Raw genomic sequence first — 20149 nt, forward strand, 5'->3', positions numbered from 1 at the left:
AGGCACCAGCAGGCCAGTGTCTGCTGGTCCTCACCCTCTGCAGGGCACCCGCTCTCCAGGTAGGAGGAGCCGTTGGGGGAGGGAAGGGAGCAGCAGTCCTCGTCTTCTTCCCTTCTCGGCTGCATCTGTGTCTCTTCAAGAGAGACTTTGGTTTGTTCCCTGGAGAGGGCCCAAAAACTCCCAAATTAGCAAACCTGGCAAGCCCGCAGCTCAGAAAATAGTTCATCCTGATTCCATGTTTTTCAGGCTCACAGAAGCCTTTATTAATGAAGTCACAACACCAATATTTACCGTCTGCAGGGAGAGGCACAACATGGGGGGTGGATGGGAGTGCGGCAGGGACTCCCCGCCCCGCCCCCCGCAGGCCTGGCCTCGGGAGATTGGCAGGTTTCCTTGGGTCCCTTCCAGCCCTTTATTCGGATGACGGGGTGCTCTGCTGTGATCTTCCTGGACCCCCTCCCCCTACCAAGTGAGGCAGAATCTTGAGAGGAACAGCTAACCCCTTTCTCTGTCCCCCACTAGGGCCAAAAGGATGACTCTTCCTCCCACCTTCCTTCCACACCTGGGCATGTGTGCTCCCAGAAGTGATCCCACCTGCTTGGCAGTGAGGGTCGCCATGTGGGTTAATCTGGACTTACCCATGTTAGGACTTTCAAGATGTGCAGAATGCATTCCTGACTGATGGAGGGAGAGGGGGTGTTGGGATGGGACAAAGCCCTTTGGTTTCTAGCGTTGACTGGACACAAGTGAGGTGGGCAGAGGCGGGGGAGAGACGCTGAGAGTGCGAGTGGGACCTGGGTCTGTGCTCCCAGCAGAAGGACCTTGTGTGCTTGGATCCCTGCATGTTGCCCAGACAGCAAGGCTGGGTCTCTGACATCTTTCCAGTGAGTTCCACATTGATCAAGCACCCGACATTCCAGGTGGGAAGAACAGCATGAGCGAAGGCACAGTGCAGGGAAAACCTGTGGCTCACTCGGGGACAGGGATGGGGATGCTGAAGCAAAGGGTACCGGGAGCAAGGCAAGAAGATGGGGCAAAGGGGCTCAGAAGGGGGTGACTCTGCCCTGTTTGGGTGCAAGGAAGAGAAACCTAGCTGCAACATGGAGGGCCTCCTTTGAAGTGGGCCTCATCCTTGACATTCACAGAAACCTCCCTAGAGGAGCAGGCCCCGGGCCAGGCCGGTGGTAGAGGGAGCTGGGCAGGGGGGTGGTGGGGGGCTGCACTAGGGAGGTGTGGTTGGGAAGCCAGTCTAGACTCAACCCACTAGATGGGAATGGATGGGGCTGGGGAAGAGGAGAGGAAGCTTGAGGAAGATTCCCAGGTTTCCTGTCGCTTGGGAAACTGTGTACACGTCTAACGCTGTTTGTTGAGGTGGGTGATCCTGGAGAAGCACAGATGGGTAGGTGAGTCCGGCTGTGGATGTATTGGCTTTGAGGTGCTGAGGGGCAGGGGGTGGAGCAGGCAGCTGGCTTGATGGGTCTGCAGCTCAGCAGAGGTCAGCTAAAGACAGAGACCAGGGAGCCAAAGAGAAATCCTGGAAGTGGATGTGATCCCCACAAGGCAGAGGGCACAATGAGGAGTCAGGCAGAGCAAGGACTGACCTGGGGGTGGCCAGAGGTGACAAGGCATGGATCACACTGAATGAACTCAGGCTGGAGGAGGAGTCAGAGCTACCGAAATGAAGGCAGAGCAGGGTGGGAGAATCCAGAAGAGCATGGCCAACAGATCCGGGAGCAGGTGAACCCAGACAGGAAATGGTTGAGTTTGGCCACAAGGGGGTGGCCAGTGACTGTGGTTGGTGACTGTCATTAGCACCAGCAGAATGGTGGCATGGAGGCCAAAGAGCAGAGGTTTCATAAGCACATGGGAGGTGAAGAAGAAAGAGAGGGGTCTGGATGTCATAAGGGAAAGACTTAGGAATGCAGATTTGCTTGTCAGGAAACCTTCATCCTGACAAGTGGGACAAACAGAAGGGCAGGTGAACACAAAAGCTCAGTGGGCCCTGGTGCATTGCCCTTTCTTGGGCTGAGGAGGCCCTGAGTCACTGCGGACTGGTTGCAGGCTCAGCCTTAAGCCCTGTCTCTGCAGTCTTAACCTGCCCAGGGGTTCTCCAAGGACAGGTGAGCATCCTGGTGGGCCCACGACTTCGGTCTGGAACTGTCAGCCTTTGTGAATGGTGTTCCCTCCCCCAGACCCCAATCCTCCCCTTTCCTCTGGTTTCTCCTCAACTGGAGAAGCCACCAGTCTCTAGGCAGAGGGAAGCACTCTCCCTCTCCCACTGAACTACCTGGGCCTGATTCCCACCCCTCAATACATTAAGAAAGACCTGGGCCTGTCCTCCCTCAAGATACAGGATGGCCCTTCCCTATGTCTAGCCTGTTTCTCCCGCTGTGGAGCTGGAGGTAGAGACCAGGGTCCCCCAACAAGAGAGGAGTTAATGAATTACCCTTGCCCCCCTCCACTGGTACCCCACCCCGGGCTCCCAGGCCCTGAATGCGTTTGCTCTACCAGCCCCAACTGGCCCTCAGAGCCAGAATCTACCACCCCAGGCTCTGGGGCTGGAGCTGGATGCCCGTGTCATTAAGAGAGAGACTTTTATTATTCCCATAGGGAAGGGAGACACTGGGGATCACTAAACTACAGTGGTGCCTGGAAAATAAATTAAAACAGAAACGCATCAAAACAAAAGGGAGATTGGAGACACGGAGAGCAGCTGGGAGGCTGCGGTGGCAGGTGGGCCTGCCCAGGCAGGCAGGCTCTCCGAGGAGAAGGCCAAGTGGTCCCAGGCCTCAGCCAGCCCATTGCTTGTCCCTCTGTCAATGGCGGCCCCGGGCTTCAAGCCCTGTGGGGCCGTGACTCCAGGCCTCCCCGAAGCCTGGCCAGGGAGTGGCCAGAGTCCAGCTTGGGCCCACGCAGGGGCCTGGCCAGCAGCAAGCAGCACTCTGCCCTCGTGGGTTTGTGGTTGCCCACCCTAGTCATTGGAGGTGACATCGATGTCCTCCCCATTGGCCTGCTTCGTGGCGATGCGCCACCGGTTGATGTGATGGGAGCCCTTCTTCTTCTGCTCGGACTCAGGCCCTTCCTCCTCCAGCTTCTGCCGTTTGTACTTTGTCCTCCGGTTCTGGAACCACACCTTCACCTGGGCCAGGGAGGGAGGGGCACAGATGAGAAACTCGGGAGGCCCCCAGAGCAGCCACTGGGGCCTCAACACTCAGGCCGAGCTGAGAGCCTGACGGAAAGACTGAGGCTACATAGGGTTAGGGCCCCCAGGCCGGGGGTCCCCTCTGGCCAGCTGCTCCCATGGGTCTAACATTCACAGAAGGGGATGGCAGGGCAGGAAGAGGACACAGTGGGCCAGAGAGAAGGTTGGTTTTCCTGTTCCTCTCAAACAAAGGGTCACAGAGCTGCTGCGCATCCTAGCTCCTCTAGCCCCAGCAAAGCCAAGCCAAGGTGGAGGAGTGCAGGCTCTGGAAGCTGGCAGACCTGGGACTCCACAAGTTTCTAGGGGAGAGATCATAATCGCTTCTTCACGGAGTGGATATGAGTAGTAAATGAGGGAGCCTATGACCCACTGCGTGGGTTCCCATGATCTCCCACAGGGCCTAAAGTGGACACCACCCCATGGGCCAGCCCCATGCTCTTTTCCATATAGAGAGGCAGAGTGCGCATGGTTTCATAACTAGGAGGTGGTGTTTATACCAAGAGCAGTGCCTGGACAGCCAGACGACCCCTGGGGGCACAGAACCCGCTGCTAGAGACTCCAGCCTCACACACTGTGTGGTCTCCTTCTTCGGGGAGGCTTTCTTAGCAACCTCATGTAGCTCTCTCCCACCCCTCATCAGAGGCAGAGCTGTAGAGGCTGGAGCTGGGCAGGTGGGGGGCCTTGTCCCCCAGGTGCCAGCTCCTCAGGGTAATCCGAAATCCACCAGTGCGACCTCATTCTCCTTGGACAGACAAGGACAAGGAGGAAGCGGGTCTGAGGGCAGTGTTCTGCCCTTCATGGGCAGCTCTAGACCTTCTGTCCCCACAGCACTGGCTCCTGCAGCCCATCCAGATGTGGGAACAGGTCACACAAGGAACAGACAGGAGAAGCCCAGGGGACAGAAGTGAGCTCCACTTTGAACCCAGGGAGCCCCCTATTCTGTGTCTGGCAGTAAGAGCCCTGGCAAGGTACGGGGTGGGGTTCAAACAGAAACTGGACAACCATCCTCCATGATGGAGGAGGCATGAGGCAGAGGGCAGGTCTATGGTTCTAAGCCATCTCCTCCAGGAAGCCTCTTTTCCCTCCTCCTCCAGCATCTGTTCAGTGTCCAGGACACAGCCCTTAATGTCCTCTCATGCATAATCTGGGAGGCTCATCCTGGCTCCTGGACTGGACTTAGTGCTTGTGGGCTGTGGAGGAAGCCTTCATGTCAACTCTCCCTGACTCCATGGTTCTTTACTTGGCTTTGCAGAGTCAGGCCAGACCCAAACCATCTTCAGTGTTGGCAGGAGGATCCTGGGTAGATTCTCAGCTAAGTCCCTTCCCCCTCTGGGCTTCAGTCCTTCATGCATAGAAGAAATGTTCTGGGGACTCTTGCAGCGCCAGGGCACCTCTTGGATTCTTGCTCCAGAGGCCCCCTGGGGTAGGAGGTGCAGAGGGCAGGCTGCAAGGCCCGGATGGTTTCCAGGAAATGACAGCACATTTAAAAGCAAGTGGATGTGGCCAACTGCAGCTGTGCAGACGGTGCTGCGTGGCAGAGTTGCGGTGAGGAATGGTGGGTAGCCTCTTGGTTTTGGCAGCAGCAATGATGCTGAGGGGAGATCCTTGAACCCTGGGCAGGGCTGAGGGCAGGCCTCAGAAAGACTGCCAGGTCCAGCCCCTGCTCCCAGAGAACTGGGTAAAGCACAGGCCTTAGCCACAAGGCCAAGCAGTGCATCCAGAGGCAGGCCTGGCCCCTGTGCCCTGCAGATGGTTTCATGCCCAGGAGGTGCTGCCCCTACACCCTTCCCAGGCAGTCCTCTCTGTCCCACCTACCCCAGGACTTCCCCTCACTGTACCCTCTTGCCAGGACTCCACTGCGCCATCTGCCCTTGTTTGAGAGCACTGATTTTAGAGCACTGGCATGGGGATGGGGGCAGCTGGCACTCAGTGCCTGCAGAGCAGCCAGCCAGGGGCTGGAAAGCTGGCCCAGGAAGGGTTGGTGCCCGGCCTCGATGGATGGAGTGAGGGCAAGGGGATTCTCCCCTCATTTCCAAGCCCATAGCCTGCACATCTCACCTAGGCCGGCCATGGAGGATGGCGGAGGCTCTGGGCACAGGCTGCTGGACTCCAAGCCCACCTATCTTTGGGTGCAGGGCCACCTGGACCCTGGGTGGTTCTCAGCACAACCATTTGGCAGCAGTCTGGCCCCTGACCCCACCCTGGAGCCTGCTATGACTGTGCCAGTCAGTGGGCGGGTGAGCTCACCCTGCCTCCTGAGCGTGACTCAGGGCCAGATGCAGGGCCGGGGCGTCATTCCTGAGAAGCCCAAGTGGGCTGGCCGAAGGTGACTGTCAGGTGATGCGGGCAGTACCAGGGACTGAGGGCCCTGTTCTGTACCTTCCTCCTTCCACACGCATTTCCAAGTGTCCTTCAGGAAGGAGACTGACGGTCACATTGGCCTGTAGTGGAACGGGCCCAGCATGCTGCCCTTGACTAGCAACACTGGCTCAAAGAAGGAAAGCTTTGGATGGCAACTTCAGGCACAGGATAGGTCAGAGGCAGCTTCCTAGGGCACCCAAGTGAAAGGTGATTCTGAATATTTCCTCCATGAAAAATACTGGGGTCAAGTAGGCATCTCTCTAGAAGCAGGGACATAAACCCTCTCCCTGTGCAGCCTGGCCATCTTCCGGAGAACAGCCTTGGGCTGAGTGACCAGATGCTGTTTATAAAGACTGCAATAACAGGGTGGCGCTTATGACTTCATAGCATTAAAGGAAACGCCAGGATGCGCAAGGCTGGCACACTGTGATCACAACCAAAGAAAAACAAAATCTACACGCGGGGAAAAAAGACTAGAAGGAAATGTACCCAAAGTGTGGGTGATGTTTCTTTCTTCTTTCTACTTTTCTGAATTTTCCTTAATAGATTATTGATAATGGTAGTTATTTTTTACTTGGAAAAAGAAAAGGAACTGAGTTCTGAGTGTATTAGGAGATGAGAGTTACATTTCATGACCCCTCCAACCCAGCCAGGCAACTCTGGATCCTCCAGAGCCCCTTCCCTAGAAAACACAGGTCCTGGAAAGGAGCTGGGTCATATGGTATGGCTTGGAGCCTGGATCTGTCCTGCACATGCCTCCCCATCCCCAACACAAACACACTACTCACCTCTCTAAGCCCCAAGGTACAGTTGGAATGTTGGCTGGAGGATCCCTTGCCCACTCTGACCTCTCTCTTGTAGCAAGAAGTCCCTTGTGGTCTCCTAAGTCCTCACTTCACTGAACGTCTCAGTTTCTCAGAGGCCAGATCCTTCCAAAAGTCTCCATTCTCCTGACCTACCTACCCTGGAATACTCTCCTTAGCCTTCAAGACTCTGTCCTGATGTTCCTTAATGGTCCTGCCCCATCACCTGCCTGTAGTTCCTTAGTACCTCTTCCCAGTCTCAGTCACAGTGACCCCCACTGTGCACTAATTTATTTATTTACATCTGTCTCCTCACCAGACTATGAGACTGGAGAGCCAAACTGGTATGTTAGTCCCAGTGCCCTGCCCAGAGGACTTGTTCCATGTATAGTCATCTAGCTGGACAAGCCTATGCTCTAGGCAAGAGGTACCTGGGCCAGACCTGGAAAACAGGAGAAAATGAATAGAAGAGGGGTAGAGTTCTAATCAGCAAAGGCTTTGAGAAGTGCTTAGTGATGGAGAGACAGGATCTTTTTCTTAGTTTTGTGGACACTTTTTCAAGAGGGCCAGTTTTTAATATTCCACATGGTAAATTGGATTGGCCACTTTTAGGGGAAGTTGGAGGAGGGAGACCTACTGCTGGGCAGAAGAAGGGCTGGCTTGAGTCAGGCAGAATGAAGAAGGTGAAACGGCTATGGATGAATGAATGTAGCAATTTGCTAGAGGATTGATCAATGTATGCACTAATGAATGAAGACATGCATGCAAGAACAAAGGGAAAAATGAACTAACAAACAAGCAAACTACAGCTCCAGCCGATATTTCAGAACTAATCAGACTTTACTTTGGAATAATCTGCTATTTTGAATGAACGAGGTCTGGACCCCTTCTTTTTCACCACTCCTGCAAATGGAAAGGTCTGTGGCTCCAGGCCCCTGCACACTTTCAGGTGAATAAGTGTCCTGTCTTCAAAGATTTCAAATATCCCAGAATGGACAGGAGCCTGGAGACATCAGTCAAATCACCCCTCAGCCTACTCTCTTCCCTGGGGACCCATTTCCTATCATTTGATCATGTGGGCTGTTCCCACTCTCAAGGTCAAGCCTAATGCCATGCTAAGTTCAACCTTCACCTCAGTAAGCTGAGGTCACCTCCAGCTCCCCACCAACCATAACCATAATCTCCCTAAGCCTCCCTGTCTCCTCCTCTTTCAGCCCAGCCTGGACCCTTCCTCTCTCTCTCTCTCTCAGGGAGACATCATAAGATTCACCTCAGGACATGTTGGTCCCAACTCCTCACAGAATCACTCTAATCTCCTTTATCTCCCCCTCATCCTCCCACACCGGACTCCTGGAACATGAGATGCAGAAGTTCTTGAAGAAAAGCCAAGACTTAGAGAAGAGATGTGGACACACCGTGAGCTAGGAACAAATGTCTCTTGATTTTTTCCTAAAATTCAGGTCACTTGGATATCCCTCTCTTATCTATCCCTCTAAGGCAGAACATTCCAGAGCAGGAAAGGACCCTCCAAATCCTCCTTTCCATGCCTCTGAAGGGAAAAAGCCATAGGCAGGTGACCGAAACTGCTGCCTCCCAAGATCTCCCTGCCCTTGGGCTCCAAGATGGTGGCTGGTCTTGACAGCTCCTGCTCTATCTTCATCTGCTTGCCTCAAACCCTGCCCTTCTTTCCCTCCAACCTAGGATCCTAGGCATCCCCCCAAGCCTTCCAGGTCTGAGGCCTCCTGGAGCCATCTTCTCAAGCATTTCTATCCTGACACCCCTCAGCCCACAGCTGTGACCTCAAAGGGGACCCTAGTCATTCTTCCTGTGCACATTTCACAAGTGTGCAAGCTTTGCACTTAGCCTTCATCACTCAGTGAGGAATCTTCAAAGCCACAGACCACGTTTCTGTACCCTTTGCCCTCACCGCTCAGCTAAACTCTAACCCAGGCAAGGTCAAGAAACACCTGCTGATCTGTTCAGAGCAGTAGGAGTAGCTAGCTGGAAACACTGACCAGTTGATCAGCCTGGAGCAACCAGGTGCTTTCTCTCACTCCCCCTAAAACTAACTTACCCCTACCCCCGACACACACACACACACAGAAGCATGCAAGCTGCACTCCATGTCATGTGACTGCCTAATGGCATCTAATGTGTACCTATGCTATCATCTGACCTTTGGGCGTCAATCACATAAAGCCCGTTGGTGCCCCACGTGGTAGGCAGACACATGTTGCGCACACCCATTACACACACTCATTAAACTTCAGCCTCTGCAATGACCCAGGCCCAGGTCTGCCCAACCAGCCACCAGGACTGAAGCTTAGACTGGTACCTTCCTGGTCATACTCCAGGGCGGCACCGAAGCAGTGAGGAACAAGTCATTAGAACCTGAAGGGAGAACTAGCCCTTGCCCAGGTTTCTTCCCTCATCTCCTAGATTGAGGCACTGGCCATCCCAGCATGAATACCCCACTCCCACTAAACACACAGAGTCACCCAGGTTGCCCACCTCCTAGAACCTGGCTAAAGCTTGGGGAGTGCACAGACTTCTGAGCTCTGGATTAAGAGCTCATTCACACACTGATCTGAGTAACCCTCCAAGAAGTTTTATCCACAAACTGGTATATGCATAATCTAAATCAACAATCAGCTGTGAAAGTACAAGGGAAAGATAGGAGAGGGATAGGGAGGGAGCAGTGACAGCAGAGAGCAAGGGGAATGACTGACAAAGTTAGTGTGTGTTTGTATGGGCAAAGAGAAATGTGCTCATTAATTCAATACATGTTTATCGAGCATCTACTCCATCCCAGGCACTGAGCTGGGTCCTGTGAGAAATAGACAGGCTTGGCCTCTGCCTCCCAGAGCTAAGATGCTCAGGCCTATTATTCATCACGATCACCCAAAGAACTGTTTTTAAACTTTTTCCTGCACCCTATCCTGGACTTCCTAAGGGAATCTCCTGGGTGAAGCCCAGGAATCTGTATTTTAAGATCTCCCTGAGAGATACATGCTGCTGGTCTACAGATTGATGTTTGGACATGGCAGATAATTAAGTAATAACAAATTTGATGCATATCATGATAGGCAGGGGTTGTGCAGTGAGCTCTGAGAATGTGGAGGAGGGAGTATACAGAAACACAGAGAAGTAGAATGTAGAGGAGCCACGGAAACTCAGGACTAGAAAAAACCCTGGAATTTGTGTCATTCAATCTCACAGATACAGAAACTGAGACCCAGACCCAGAGAGAAGGCAAAGCCAGAGCCAACGAGGTAATAGATAACCATTACCAGACATATGAATATACTGTTTGTTAGTTGCGAAATAGCTCTATGGAGATGAAGTTTGAGATGAATGGTGGACACACAGAAGGTAAAACAGATGACAAAGATAATGAACAAATGGGTAAATAGTTCTTATTGTTAGGAAGAACGTATAATTAATAGAAAATCGGAAACATAAATTAGCCAGTTTTGGGGAGGCAGTTTAATGAGAGCAGACAGAAGTATATGGCTAGATGTAAAACAGCTACGGGGAGGGACAGATTAGAGAGCTCTGAGAGACAGATACAGATATTAACAGTAGAAATGCATGGCACGGGGGTTGATGGGGGTGACTGATGCTTGACAAATAGCTGATAGCTGGAAATGACAGGTAAGCTTGCCTGGTAAGTACCAGGAGGCAGATAGAGAAGTAGCTAATTATGTAGCCTGGCTCCGTATGATAAGTTATGAGGGCAACAGAAAGGCAATGTTGATGATGGAAACTGCATAAGGGAGGAAGAACGCTGGACTAAGAGGACACACAGGTTTGGATCTTCTTATGCTACTAATCTGACATACTACCTTAAAGGGAAGGGACTAGGGATGGGGATTAATATTATTTGAGCTCATATGAGGTACCTTTAATCATTAAACAACTATTTTCTCAATGAGGAAACCAGAGCTCAGAGAGGTTAAGTGACTTGCCCAGGGTTACACAGTAAGTTAGCAGGGAGGCAGGTATTTAAAATCGTGTTTGCCCACCTGGGAAGCTCTGCCCAATCCATCTCTCCATCTCAGGGTCTTCACCTGGAAGGACAGGCTGCCACGGGAGGTTCCTCAGGCTCAAACCTCCCCTCATTCTTTTTGTTGTACCATATGCAAAAAGCAGCTCATTTACAGACGGGGAAAAGATTAGCCCTGAGTTTTGATAGTTAATGAAGCTGGATACATTTGTGTTATTCTATCTGGTTTTGTTTTAAATATATGTTTGAAATGTCTCATAATAAAAATGAAAGAAACAATCAGTCCATTTACTAACTGGCATTGTTAGGAGCAAATATTGACAGGCAGCTAGGTTCAGTTTGAAAAAGAGTTAATTAAAAATGCTCTCACTGGGCTAAAAAATTGAAAGTTTAAAAACAATGACATTATTTCAACACGTGTTAATCTGTGGGTGGAAGGATTAAAAACCATTTTTGTTTTCTTACACTTCTGCAATTAAAATTTAATAAATACTACTTTTTAAATGAAGTTAATTATAAACACCATTCTTAAACTGACACCTTGTTTCAAACAATAATTTTAAAACACTGCCAGGAGGGAAAAGGGAGTCTTATTTTATTAACTTATTTTTTAGAACACATCTTTCTTTGAAACGTTTTTAAAATTAACTGTTGTAAGCTTTTTCCCTGCAGTTAGAACAGCCCAGCTAGTACGTCTGAAAACGCACGGGTCCTGCCTCCGACCCATGAGCGATTTGTAGATTAAGTGGGGCATCAGACAGATATGACGACAATAGATGCCAAAATGCCACCGAAGGAGGAGAGGGTAAGGTCCGCCGAAGAAAGCTGGGGATGAAGTTTGGGTCTGGGCTCCCTCACTAAGCCCCCTTCCTACTCTGGCTGCTAAAGGGAGGCTCCGGCTGCCCCCCAATGCCGGGCATCTTCTCACTGCCCAGGACTTGGGAGGGGACGGTGGTGTAGTAGGGTCGAGACTAGGAGGAAAGGGGAGCGGAAGGTGAAAAGTCAGCCGGGAGGTAGCTGGCAGACCGCGGAGCCGGCCTCTCGCAACTCTGGGAGCTGGCCGGCACGCAGAAACTGAAATCCACCTCCAGGGCAGCAGCTAGGCTGAGGGTGGCTGAGCCCCACTCCAACACGTCGGACCTGGGTGGACCAAGAGCTTATGCAGTGATCCCAGGCAGCATTTATTTATGGCAAAGTCTACTTATACAATGAACCCAAATCCACCTCCCTATAACTTTCATCTAATTCTTCAATTTTTTCCCTTAAATTAATGATCAGTTACAAAAACACTACACGGTAATTGTTAACTTCACCCAGTTCAAGCCCAGACGCCGTTGGAGTTTATTCCTTCTCCCATTCGACAGCCTTTCCAGTGATTCAGAGCAGCCCCTGCGTACCCGGGGTCTATTTCCCACCATGCCCAGGCCCCTCAGATGCTCTGCGCGCGCACACCGTGGCTTCCACAGCCCTACCAGCCGGCCTGGGCCGGATCAGAGCAACCCTTGGGCCCCAAGCAGGGGCTGGCCCCTCCCTGGTTAAGCCCCTTTGTTGGTAGTCTGAGGACACCTGGGCTTTCTACCCAGACGCTCCTGGCTGGTGGGCAGCCAAGGCCCCGCCAATTTTGCCCAGGAACAGCAGCAAAGCCAGTGCGGACTGGCTCCCCGACACAGTGGCGGGAAAAGGGCTGCAGGAATGCCAGGGCTGGGGCCAGCTCCAGTGGCCTCGGTGCTGCCTGCGCTGCCCGCTACCGAGGCGACCCGCTTCCTCCAGGGAACCTGGTCCCCACCTGAGGAGCTTTGGGAGCCGGGCTCGGAATACAGTTTGCATTTACTCTGCCTCCTGCCAGGTCTTTAGCGCTTGACAAAAGTCCTGCAGCCCTCGCAGGCTGCACGCAGTCTCGAGGAAGGGGCTCTAAAGACGGGCTTGACCGCAGCGCCGAGGGGAATGGGGGCCTCTTGGAACCCAGCAGGGCTGGGCTGGTGCGGGCTCAGGGCCTCTCCTGCACCCGCGTACCTTCACCTCCACCCGGGCTCCGGGCGCAGGGCAGGCCGCGACCGGGGGTGATTACCTGCGTCTCGGAGAGGCTGAGACTGCCGGCCAGCTGCTTCCGCTCGGCGCCCACCACGTAGTGGTTCTTCTCGAAGGCGCGCTCCAGCCGCAGCAGCTGCGAGGGCGAGAAGGCCGTGCGGATCCGCTTGGGCTTGCGTGCGAAGGGGCCGTGCAGAAGCAGCCCGTCCTGGGGCACGTCGCTGGCTGCGGCCCCGCCGCCGACGGCAACACACGCAGGTACAGACAGAGAGAAGGGGCGCCGTGAGCCGGGGCCCAACAGAGCCTGGCCTCGCGCCCTGCTCCCAAGCGCCCTGCCCTCTCCATTCCTTGACACGCACACACACGCCATTTCTCCCTTTGCCCTTTTGCCTCCCCTTCCCTAAGTCCACTCCCCTCCCCAACACCTCCCCACACTCGAGAGCCACTCCGCGGGGGGACGCGGGGAATAACAGCGCTCCAGATCCCTCTGTTAGGCCAAGAGATGGGTCCAGGCCGGACGAGGCGTGGACCCACATCCACAATGCCTGAGGCAGCGGAAGAGGCCAAGGGGTGGGGAAGAAAAGTCCATGGCGCGCTCTTTCTCCGCCCTTTCCCAGAGGCGCTGCCCTGGCCGCCAGCCCCAACGATTTGCTTTCAGTTAACTGGTCGCAAAGCATCTCCCTCCAAGAGGACCCAGGGTAGAGGCAGGGCTGGGGGTCAGGAAGGTGATAAGGTGAGCAGCGGGGTGCTAGGCACACCTTTGCCAAACACAGATTCAAGAACTAGAAGGTACCCAAGGAGCAATCCCTTCACACCTGCTTGCACTAGTCTTGCAGCTGAATGCTCAGGCTACTAGCTCATTAAAAACTCCTGCCAGCAGGCTCTAGCTCTGTCTTGCAGGGGGTATAAATAGGCCAGTGGCGGTCAGTGGTCCAGGCAGCACCTGGAAGTGGAAAGTCAGGCTCCTTCTTCGCCTTTCTCCACCTCTGTCTCTCCCAGGCCTTGGCTGTCCAGAGACCCAGCCTCTAGGGTAAGCCCCCAAACCCCTACCCCAACACACACACTGGAGACTCCAAGTACTGTCTGGTGGGAAAAGCTTCATCCCTGCTTCATCCCTGAATAGTCCCTTGCTAAAGAAACGTGTATAAATATCTAGATGTCATCTTTCTCTCTAATATATATAGATATAGATATATTGGTTTCTGCATGGGCGTGTGTAAATATATGTTCCAGCCTCCCTACTGTCTTTTCTCCTATCTACTGTATAGGATTTTTAGAGTGTGACTGTCCCTTAGCAAATGTTGGCCAGCATAGGGACTCAGCTCCCACATGCAGGAGGAAGGGATAACACTGGACTGGATGAAGCTGGGGTAGGGGAGATGGGGTCAGAAACTATCAATGCCAAAACAAGCCTCTACCCACAGCCCCTTTTTCAATGAACCCCCCACTAGGCCCTCACACAATCTCTGGCTTGGTTGCACATGCTAACAGACTCAAAACAGGCCCTGACAAAATCACCCATGGATTCTCACGTAAGGGCACATAACAGCCTCCTGATGCACCAACAACTGGATTATTTTGACAGAATTAGCTGTTGGGATTGACTGATCCAATTAATTTCTTCAGAGATGGCTACTAGTTGGACTTGATTTGACCTGTTGCTTTGCTCTAAGACAATCACCTGGATAATTCAGTTAACATCTCCCATCTCTGGAAACATCTATGTAAGTGAATCAAAAGCACATAATTGAGATGCTGTAGCTAAAACTCTCCAGGTAACTGTTCTTGTCCCTCTGTTGGTGGAAACTCCCTGACCTTACTTCCTTCAAGTCTCTGGGCTTTGGTTACCTAAACAGGCCAAGTTTTTGCTGGAGTTTTCTGTGGAACAGAGTTGCTAGGACTGCAGGGCTAGTGCCTGGGAGAGGTCAGTCAATAATCTCCAGTCACCTTATCAATTTCAACTGGTTGGATCTGTGCGACCACAAAAAAGGTGGGACCACATCACAGGGAGATGGGTGAGGGACACCCCATTTGATTATTCAAGTGGGGGTAGATCTAGGGCCCTCAGGTCCGACTGAAGGAAGAGAAGTTTGACTTGGGATAGTGGAATAGACAGATGGTTAGGGGAGGTGGTCTGGCAGAGATGAGTAAAGGGCAGAAAAATATGGAGCCTGCTCCAGGTGGGGAATAAGTAAGATTAAAGTCTCTGGGGTGGGGCCAGTCAGATAGGCCAGGGAAAGGTGGGTGGAAAGCAAATGCTTCTTGTTAATGTTAATAACTTGCTTCAAAAAACAACATTGTTCTGAACCTGGGTGAAGTCCCAAAAGTGGTTTCCTCTGGACAAATGAACCAGAGAGGGAGAGAGAAAGCCTAGCTCATCCCAGCATTGGCAGGGTTTGGCCTCAGATGCTGGGCTGGCCCAGGTTGGTCGGAAGTGAGGCTGCAGTGTGGAAAGCCCCGTAAGTGTGTATGAATAGGATGCAGAGGTGTGAAGGGCAGTGTGGGGCTGAGGAAGCAGGTTTGCAGTCTGCCCCAGTGTCTGTGACTTAGTGATTATTTTGTAATTCTGTGGTATAGGTCAGTCACCTGTGTGGTGGAGTGCTCTGTGTTTGTCTTTATAAACCCAGATGAGAGGACGAAGGCAACAAGCTTCTGTCCCAACATACATGCCCCTTTGCCTCAAGTCTGGCTATATTAGGGGGATGCTAGGTTGCTTTGGGTCTACCTTACTGAGAAAATGGCCCCAGGTCATTGTCATGTCCAGTTGTGGTAGGTAGCATGTGTCCTAAAGGGTATATTCACATGCATGTGCAAAAACACAGGGGTCCTCCTAACCCTATCACAGAGAAGCAGGAGACTGCAGGATGAGTCAAGATGCTAAGTGATGACAGGTTATTTGATTCCAAAAGAATAAGGACGTTTCTCTGTTAGAAAGAGGATGTTTAGTACAACACCAAACATCCTGAGAAACAGATCAATTGCAACATGTTTCTGCAAAGACAAGGGTGAGGCCTTAGGTGCACAGGTACCTGTACCGCCACCCCCCCCGCCCGCCCACGACCTGTGGGAAGGAGGCCTGAACCACCCCTACCAAGGGTTCAGTTTTCCTTGCCTGGACCACAAGGGCAGAACAAACTTGGGGCTGGGGTGCGGCCTGTTTGGACGCAGTAATTCCGGGCTGTGAGAACGGGCTGTCAGTTTCGGACTAGGACAGTTAGCAAAGTGGAAAGGGACTGGTATAGCCGTCCCTGGAGCTAGGGAAATGAATACCCCTCTCCCCGCTGCTTCCCTACCCCTCCGATTTTTCTACAGCCACTCTTTTAGGGCCCCTTCAAGGCAATGGCTGGGAACTAGCACAAGAGACTCCCAGGAATGAGGCGGCTGGAGGTGGGAGCTAGGGATCCGAAGCACCCGGGGTCCGAGCTGCAGTCTTCGAGCCGCAGTCTTCGCTGGAGAGGCCGCCGCCGGCCAGGGGCTCAGGGCCGGACGGCTGGGCGGAGGGCCCTAGGGCTAGGAGAGGGAGAGGCAGGACAGAAGGCGGAGATAACCTCATTCTCCGTCCTCCTGCCAGAACAAAGGCGACCTTAGAAGCTCTGGCCCATTGTAGTTGCGGGTCCCGGGGGGCTGGGTCTCCACAGCCCCCTCCGGGCGTTGCTCCTAGACGCGGAAAGTTCCTGATCTCGGGGAAACAGTACCGAAATGTGGCCCACTCCTGGTCTTCACCGGCTCCTCCCCTTCGGTCCTCGCGAGCGGCCCCGACCTTCGGGGTCCTGGACGATTCCGCATTCGCTTTTCCCCTTCCAGCGCCTGGGTTAGCGGAGACGCCGCTTCCCCGCGCGCCGGGACCGCGCCGCCCAAGCGCTGCGCACAGAGCGCAGACATGTTCCTTTTCGTTCGTGTGGGGTTTCGTTTGTTGCATTAAAACGGGGCTGAAATGAGCATCGCTGAGACCCGGTTCTCTAGAAAACGCGGCGCCGGAGGGCCCGAGACGGCTCGGCTCCCGGCCCAGAGGCCTGGCCGGGACTGGAGGGCGTAGAGCCGCCGGGGAGCGCATCCGTCTGCAGCAGCGACGATGGACCGCGAAGCCACAGTGCTTCAGGGTTCGAAAAGTCCTTCAGTGCCCAACGGATTTCCGGGTCCGAAAATGCAGCCACACTTGGCTCCATCTCTGCGTCCAGACTCGGTTCTTGAGGGAAAAATCCAACTGTTTGTGCAACTCGATAACGTACCCGCTGGGACTGATGGCTCAGGAAGCGGCGGCAGTTTCCAAGAGGGTTTTGCGGAGGATTTATCCGCCTCGCCTGACTGGAGACGCTCAGAGCCGGAGCTGGATTTCTCTCGAGGCGCCCCCGGCCCTCGGCGCCCGGAGGCAGGAACCGCGGTGCGGAGGGCGTCAGAGGCTGGATTCGAAGCCGAGGGTGCGGCCCAGGATGCCGCCTCCGGACAAGCTGAACCGCTGGAGGCCACAGGACTTAGGAGCGGCCCCGCCCTCTCCTCCGAGCCCCTATCCCTCCACCAGCCTCCAACCCTCCAGCCCCTCGGCCTGGGCGGCCCGCGGGCTCACACACCGCCCCAAACTACTCGGCCAGCTTTCGAGACCCAGGCTTCGGATCGAGCGCACGGAGGACCAGGGTAGATCGCTCAATTTTGAAGACATCCTCATGTTATCAGTAAACATTTATTTTTAAGTGGCAGAAACTCTTGCCCAAGGCAGATGACATTGTAGCATTTTTGTTTTTTCGGATTTGGATTTGGGCAAGTCTTTGAAATCTTCAAAGAGGAGGCAAGGCTGCCCACAACAATTCTTATTCTATTAATTACATTCTCTGGTTTTGTGGGATCTGCCAGGTCAGCATCTATTGGCCAGGTGAGACTGAAAAAATTGCCTGACAAATCGGGACCCAGGAAAGCGGTTTTCTGTGAAAGTCAAAGTGTCAAGAGATAATTTTCATTTTATTATCTAAATAACTGTGTCAAACATCTAATTGACTGTAGACCTAGACTACAGACCGTCACATTAGCTCCCGGAGCCGAAGCTCCAGCCATATCCCTTTCATTTGTTTCTCTAAAAGCCGGGTTACCTAGCTCTGAGCCATAGACCCTTCTCACAAGGCTGTGGTCCGGTCTATACTAACAAAATAAAACTGGAAACTAAAGTGATGCCTGTACAAATCAAGGCCACTCTTTAAAATTTTAAAAAAAGAAAAAAAAAGAAAAGAAAACCAAACTCCAACAAATTTCAAGGAAAAAAACGAACTCCAACAAATGCAACTCTCTTTTCTCCGGGAAAGACAAATAATTGAAACGTGTGTGTGTGTGTGTGTGTGTGTGTGTGTGTGTGTGTGTGTGTAGGGCCAGTGGAGGATCTTTATTAGCAAGCCGATTGCTGGATGCAAACTCCGGGGTTCGGACTGGCTACGACCTTAAAAGCCCTCTGCCCCCGCCCCCTGCCCGGGAAAACTGTCCTCGGTACTCCAGCAGCCGGGTGGGCTCCCTCCCGAAGGCGGCGAGCAACGGCGGAAGCCAGTTTGCTTACTGCAAACCTTCCCCACCTTGGGTAGGCTAGAGGCACGTGTGACTTGGAGAAGTCGGGCCAAGGTTGCCGAGAAACATCCCAAGACAGCCGGGCCCTCCACACTGAACATTAACTCTCCGATTCGCCCTCCCTGCTGCCCTTGCTTCCCACAGAGCTGGGGCAGGCGGATGGACTTTCCCCCGCCCGGACGCGCCAGCGAAGGCTGAGGTCTGGGAGGTGGTGGTGGACGTGCGAGCGAAGCGTGGTGCGAGGTCAAGCCGGGTGGAGGGAGAGCGGGAGGACTTGTACTCTGGGCTGAGACTGGCTCAGCCGGGTGAGAGAATTGGGCAGGCAGTGGCGAGGGCCAGCAGAGGCTCCGAGGACGCGCCTGGGCTTGCGTCCGAACTGGTATATTTTCTAGAAAAGCTTGGAGGTCTCCACCTGCTTTCTTGGGAGGGAGACCAACGCGGCGGAGGTGCGGGTCGATCCCGCACGGCTCTTCCCTGCCTGGGAATCTACCTCCGCGGACCTGCAGCCTTCCCAGCAGTAACTTCTAAACAGCCCCGCGCGCCCCCGAGCCTCCCCCGCATCGCCGCAGCACAGGCGCCGGCCGGCCGCCTCGGCGGGCACAGCGTGGACACTCACCCTGGAAGCGGTGGCCGAAGAAGCGGTTCCGCAGGACCCAGGGGTAGAAATGGAGAGGGTCCCGGTGCTGGGCGCCGAAGAAGGAGTGCGGGGGCTGCAGCGGGGAGGCGCCCAGCTGGTGCGCCGGATGCACGGTCAGCGCGGGGTGGTTCATGGCCTCGGGGAACACGAGCTCGGGCCCACCGTAGAGCGAGCGGCCCGCGCCCGCGGCGGCCGCGGCAGGGAAGCCACTCACGAAGGCCGCCTCGGCCGCGCTGGGGTGAGGGTAGTTGAGCGCCGTGGGCCGGAGCGGTTCCTCGGAGGCGGCCGCCGCCAGGAGATGGGAGCCCGCGCCCCCGCCGCCAGTGCCCCCGCCGGTGCCGCCGTCCTTGGCCACCAAGGACTCTATGGTAAAGCCGCGCTTGGCCGCGGGCTGGAACATGGTCGCAGCCGCGGGAGCTGTGCGAGGCAGCCGGGCTCTGGGGAGCGCTCCGCGTCCTGGCGCCGCCGCCGTGCGGGGTGTGCACCCAGCCAGGCACATGCACACCCGCCCGCACCCCTCACCTCCCCCGCCCGCCCGCCCGCTCGCGCTCGGCCCCCGCGGGCGAGCCAGGCGCGGAGCGGCGAGGGGTGTGTGAGCGAGCGAGCGCGGGGTCCGGCCACAGCGTACAGCCAGGCGCGGCGGCTGCTGCGGCGGAGCGGGCAGCTCCAGGCGCCCGCACAGGCGCGGGCTCCGTGCTAGGCTGCGAGCTGCCGGTAAGGCCCGAGGGCTGAGCTCGTCTCCCTCCTTTCGGAGTCCCGCTGGGACCGACCCCAGCCCCCGGTGTCCCCGCACTGCCCTGCCCGGCCCTGGCCGCCCAGCGCTGCGAGGCGCGAGTTAGCGGGCACCTGCCCCGCGCTCGCCCATTGGCCGCCGCTCACCTGCCCCAAGGTGGGGGGCGGGGCGGGGCGGGGCGAGGGACGGCGGGTGGGGAGGGAGCCTGCAGTCGGAGGCAAAAGCCGGACTGGAGCCTTCGCGGGGAGATCCAGGCCTCCTCCTACCCTCGCCACTGGCTTCTCCTCGCGACTCCGCCCTTTAGCTGAGTCTGGTGGCCGCTGCCGCCGTCTCAACCCACGCGGGAGCCGAAGAAGGCGTCCGAAGGGCTTGGGGCTAAACTCCAACCATCCCCTCCCCGGTGTGTAGCTCAGCCTAACTCTCCCATTCGTCCCGGGATGTCGTTTCAGTTCTCAGAGAACTTGGATCCGAGCGGAGGGTGGATGTTTGGGGTCCAACACATTGGTTTTCCCGAAAACCAGCTCTGTGTCCCCCTGCTCTCCGGGACTCTCCCACTCACCCACTATCGGCCTCCTGGCCGCGGTCTGAAGCTGCGACCTTGTTCCTGAGGTTTCGCGTTTTCTGGATGTCATGGGGGACAGCTCTGGAAAGGGGACGCTCACTCCCTTCACAAGGGGCCAGGCGGGGCACAGCGCGGGAGAAGCCGCCGGAGCGGTCCCACTGCAACCCTCCAGCTGTTCGCGGGGCTGGAAGCAGCTCCAGTGCTCAGCCACGGTGCCGCGACCGGCTCGGACCAGGACGGCGGGCCTCGGCACTGGGAGATCCACCCCTTCGC

The 20149-nt window shown here is 54.9% G+C and overlaps 1 protein-coding gene across 3 annotated transcripts; it reads right to left on the reverse strand.

The window, feature by feature from the left end:
* Window positions 1-238: 238 nt before the first annotated feature.
* On the reverse strand, window positions 239-19867 carry EMX1 (empty spiracles homeobox 1). Of its 3 annotated transcripts, none has more exons than XM_055242001.2 (3): window positions 18557-19863; window positions 12441-12621; window positions 239-3139 (listed from the first exon to the last, which is right to left on the reverse strand). In XM_055242001.2, the coding sequence occupies exons 1-3, from the start codon at window positions 19078-19080 to the stop codon at window positions 2972-2974; spliced, it is 873 nt and encodes a 290-aa protein (XP_055097976.1). In that variant the 5' UTR covers window positions 19081-19863; the 3' UTR covers window positions 239-2971. The 3 variants fall into 3 exon arrangements, with proteins under 3 accessions (XP_055097976.1, XP_055097975.1, XP_055097977.1); XM_055242000.2 differs by having other exon boundaries at window positions 12441-12625; window positions 18561-19862; XM_055242002.1 differs by lacking the exon at window positions 239-3139 and adding an exon at window positions 10946-11512 and having other exon boundaries at window positions 12441-12625; window positions 18561-19867.
* Window positions 19868-20149: the final 282 nt, after the last annotated feature.

Source organism: Symphalangus syndactylus, chromosome 14 (assembly GCF_028878055.3).
Source record: "Symphalangus syndactylus isolate Jambi chromosome 14, NHGRI_mSymSyn1-v2.1_pri, whole genome shotgun sequence".
NCBI classification, from domain to species: Eukaryota; Metazoa; Chordata; class Mammalia; order Primates; family Hylobatidae; genus Symphalangus; species Symphalangus syndactylus.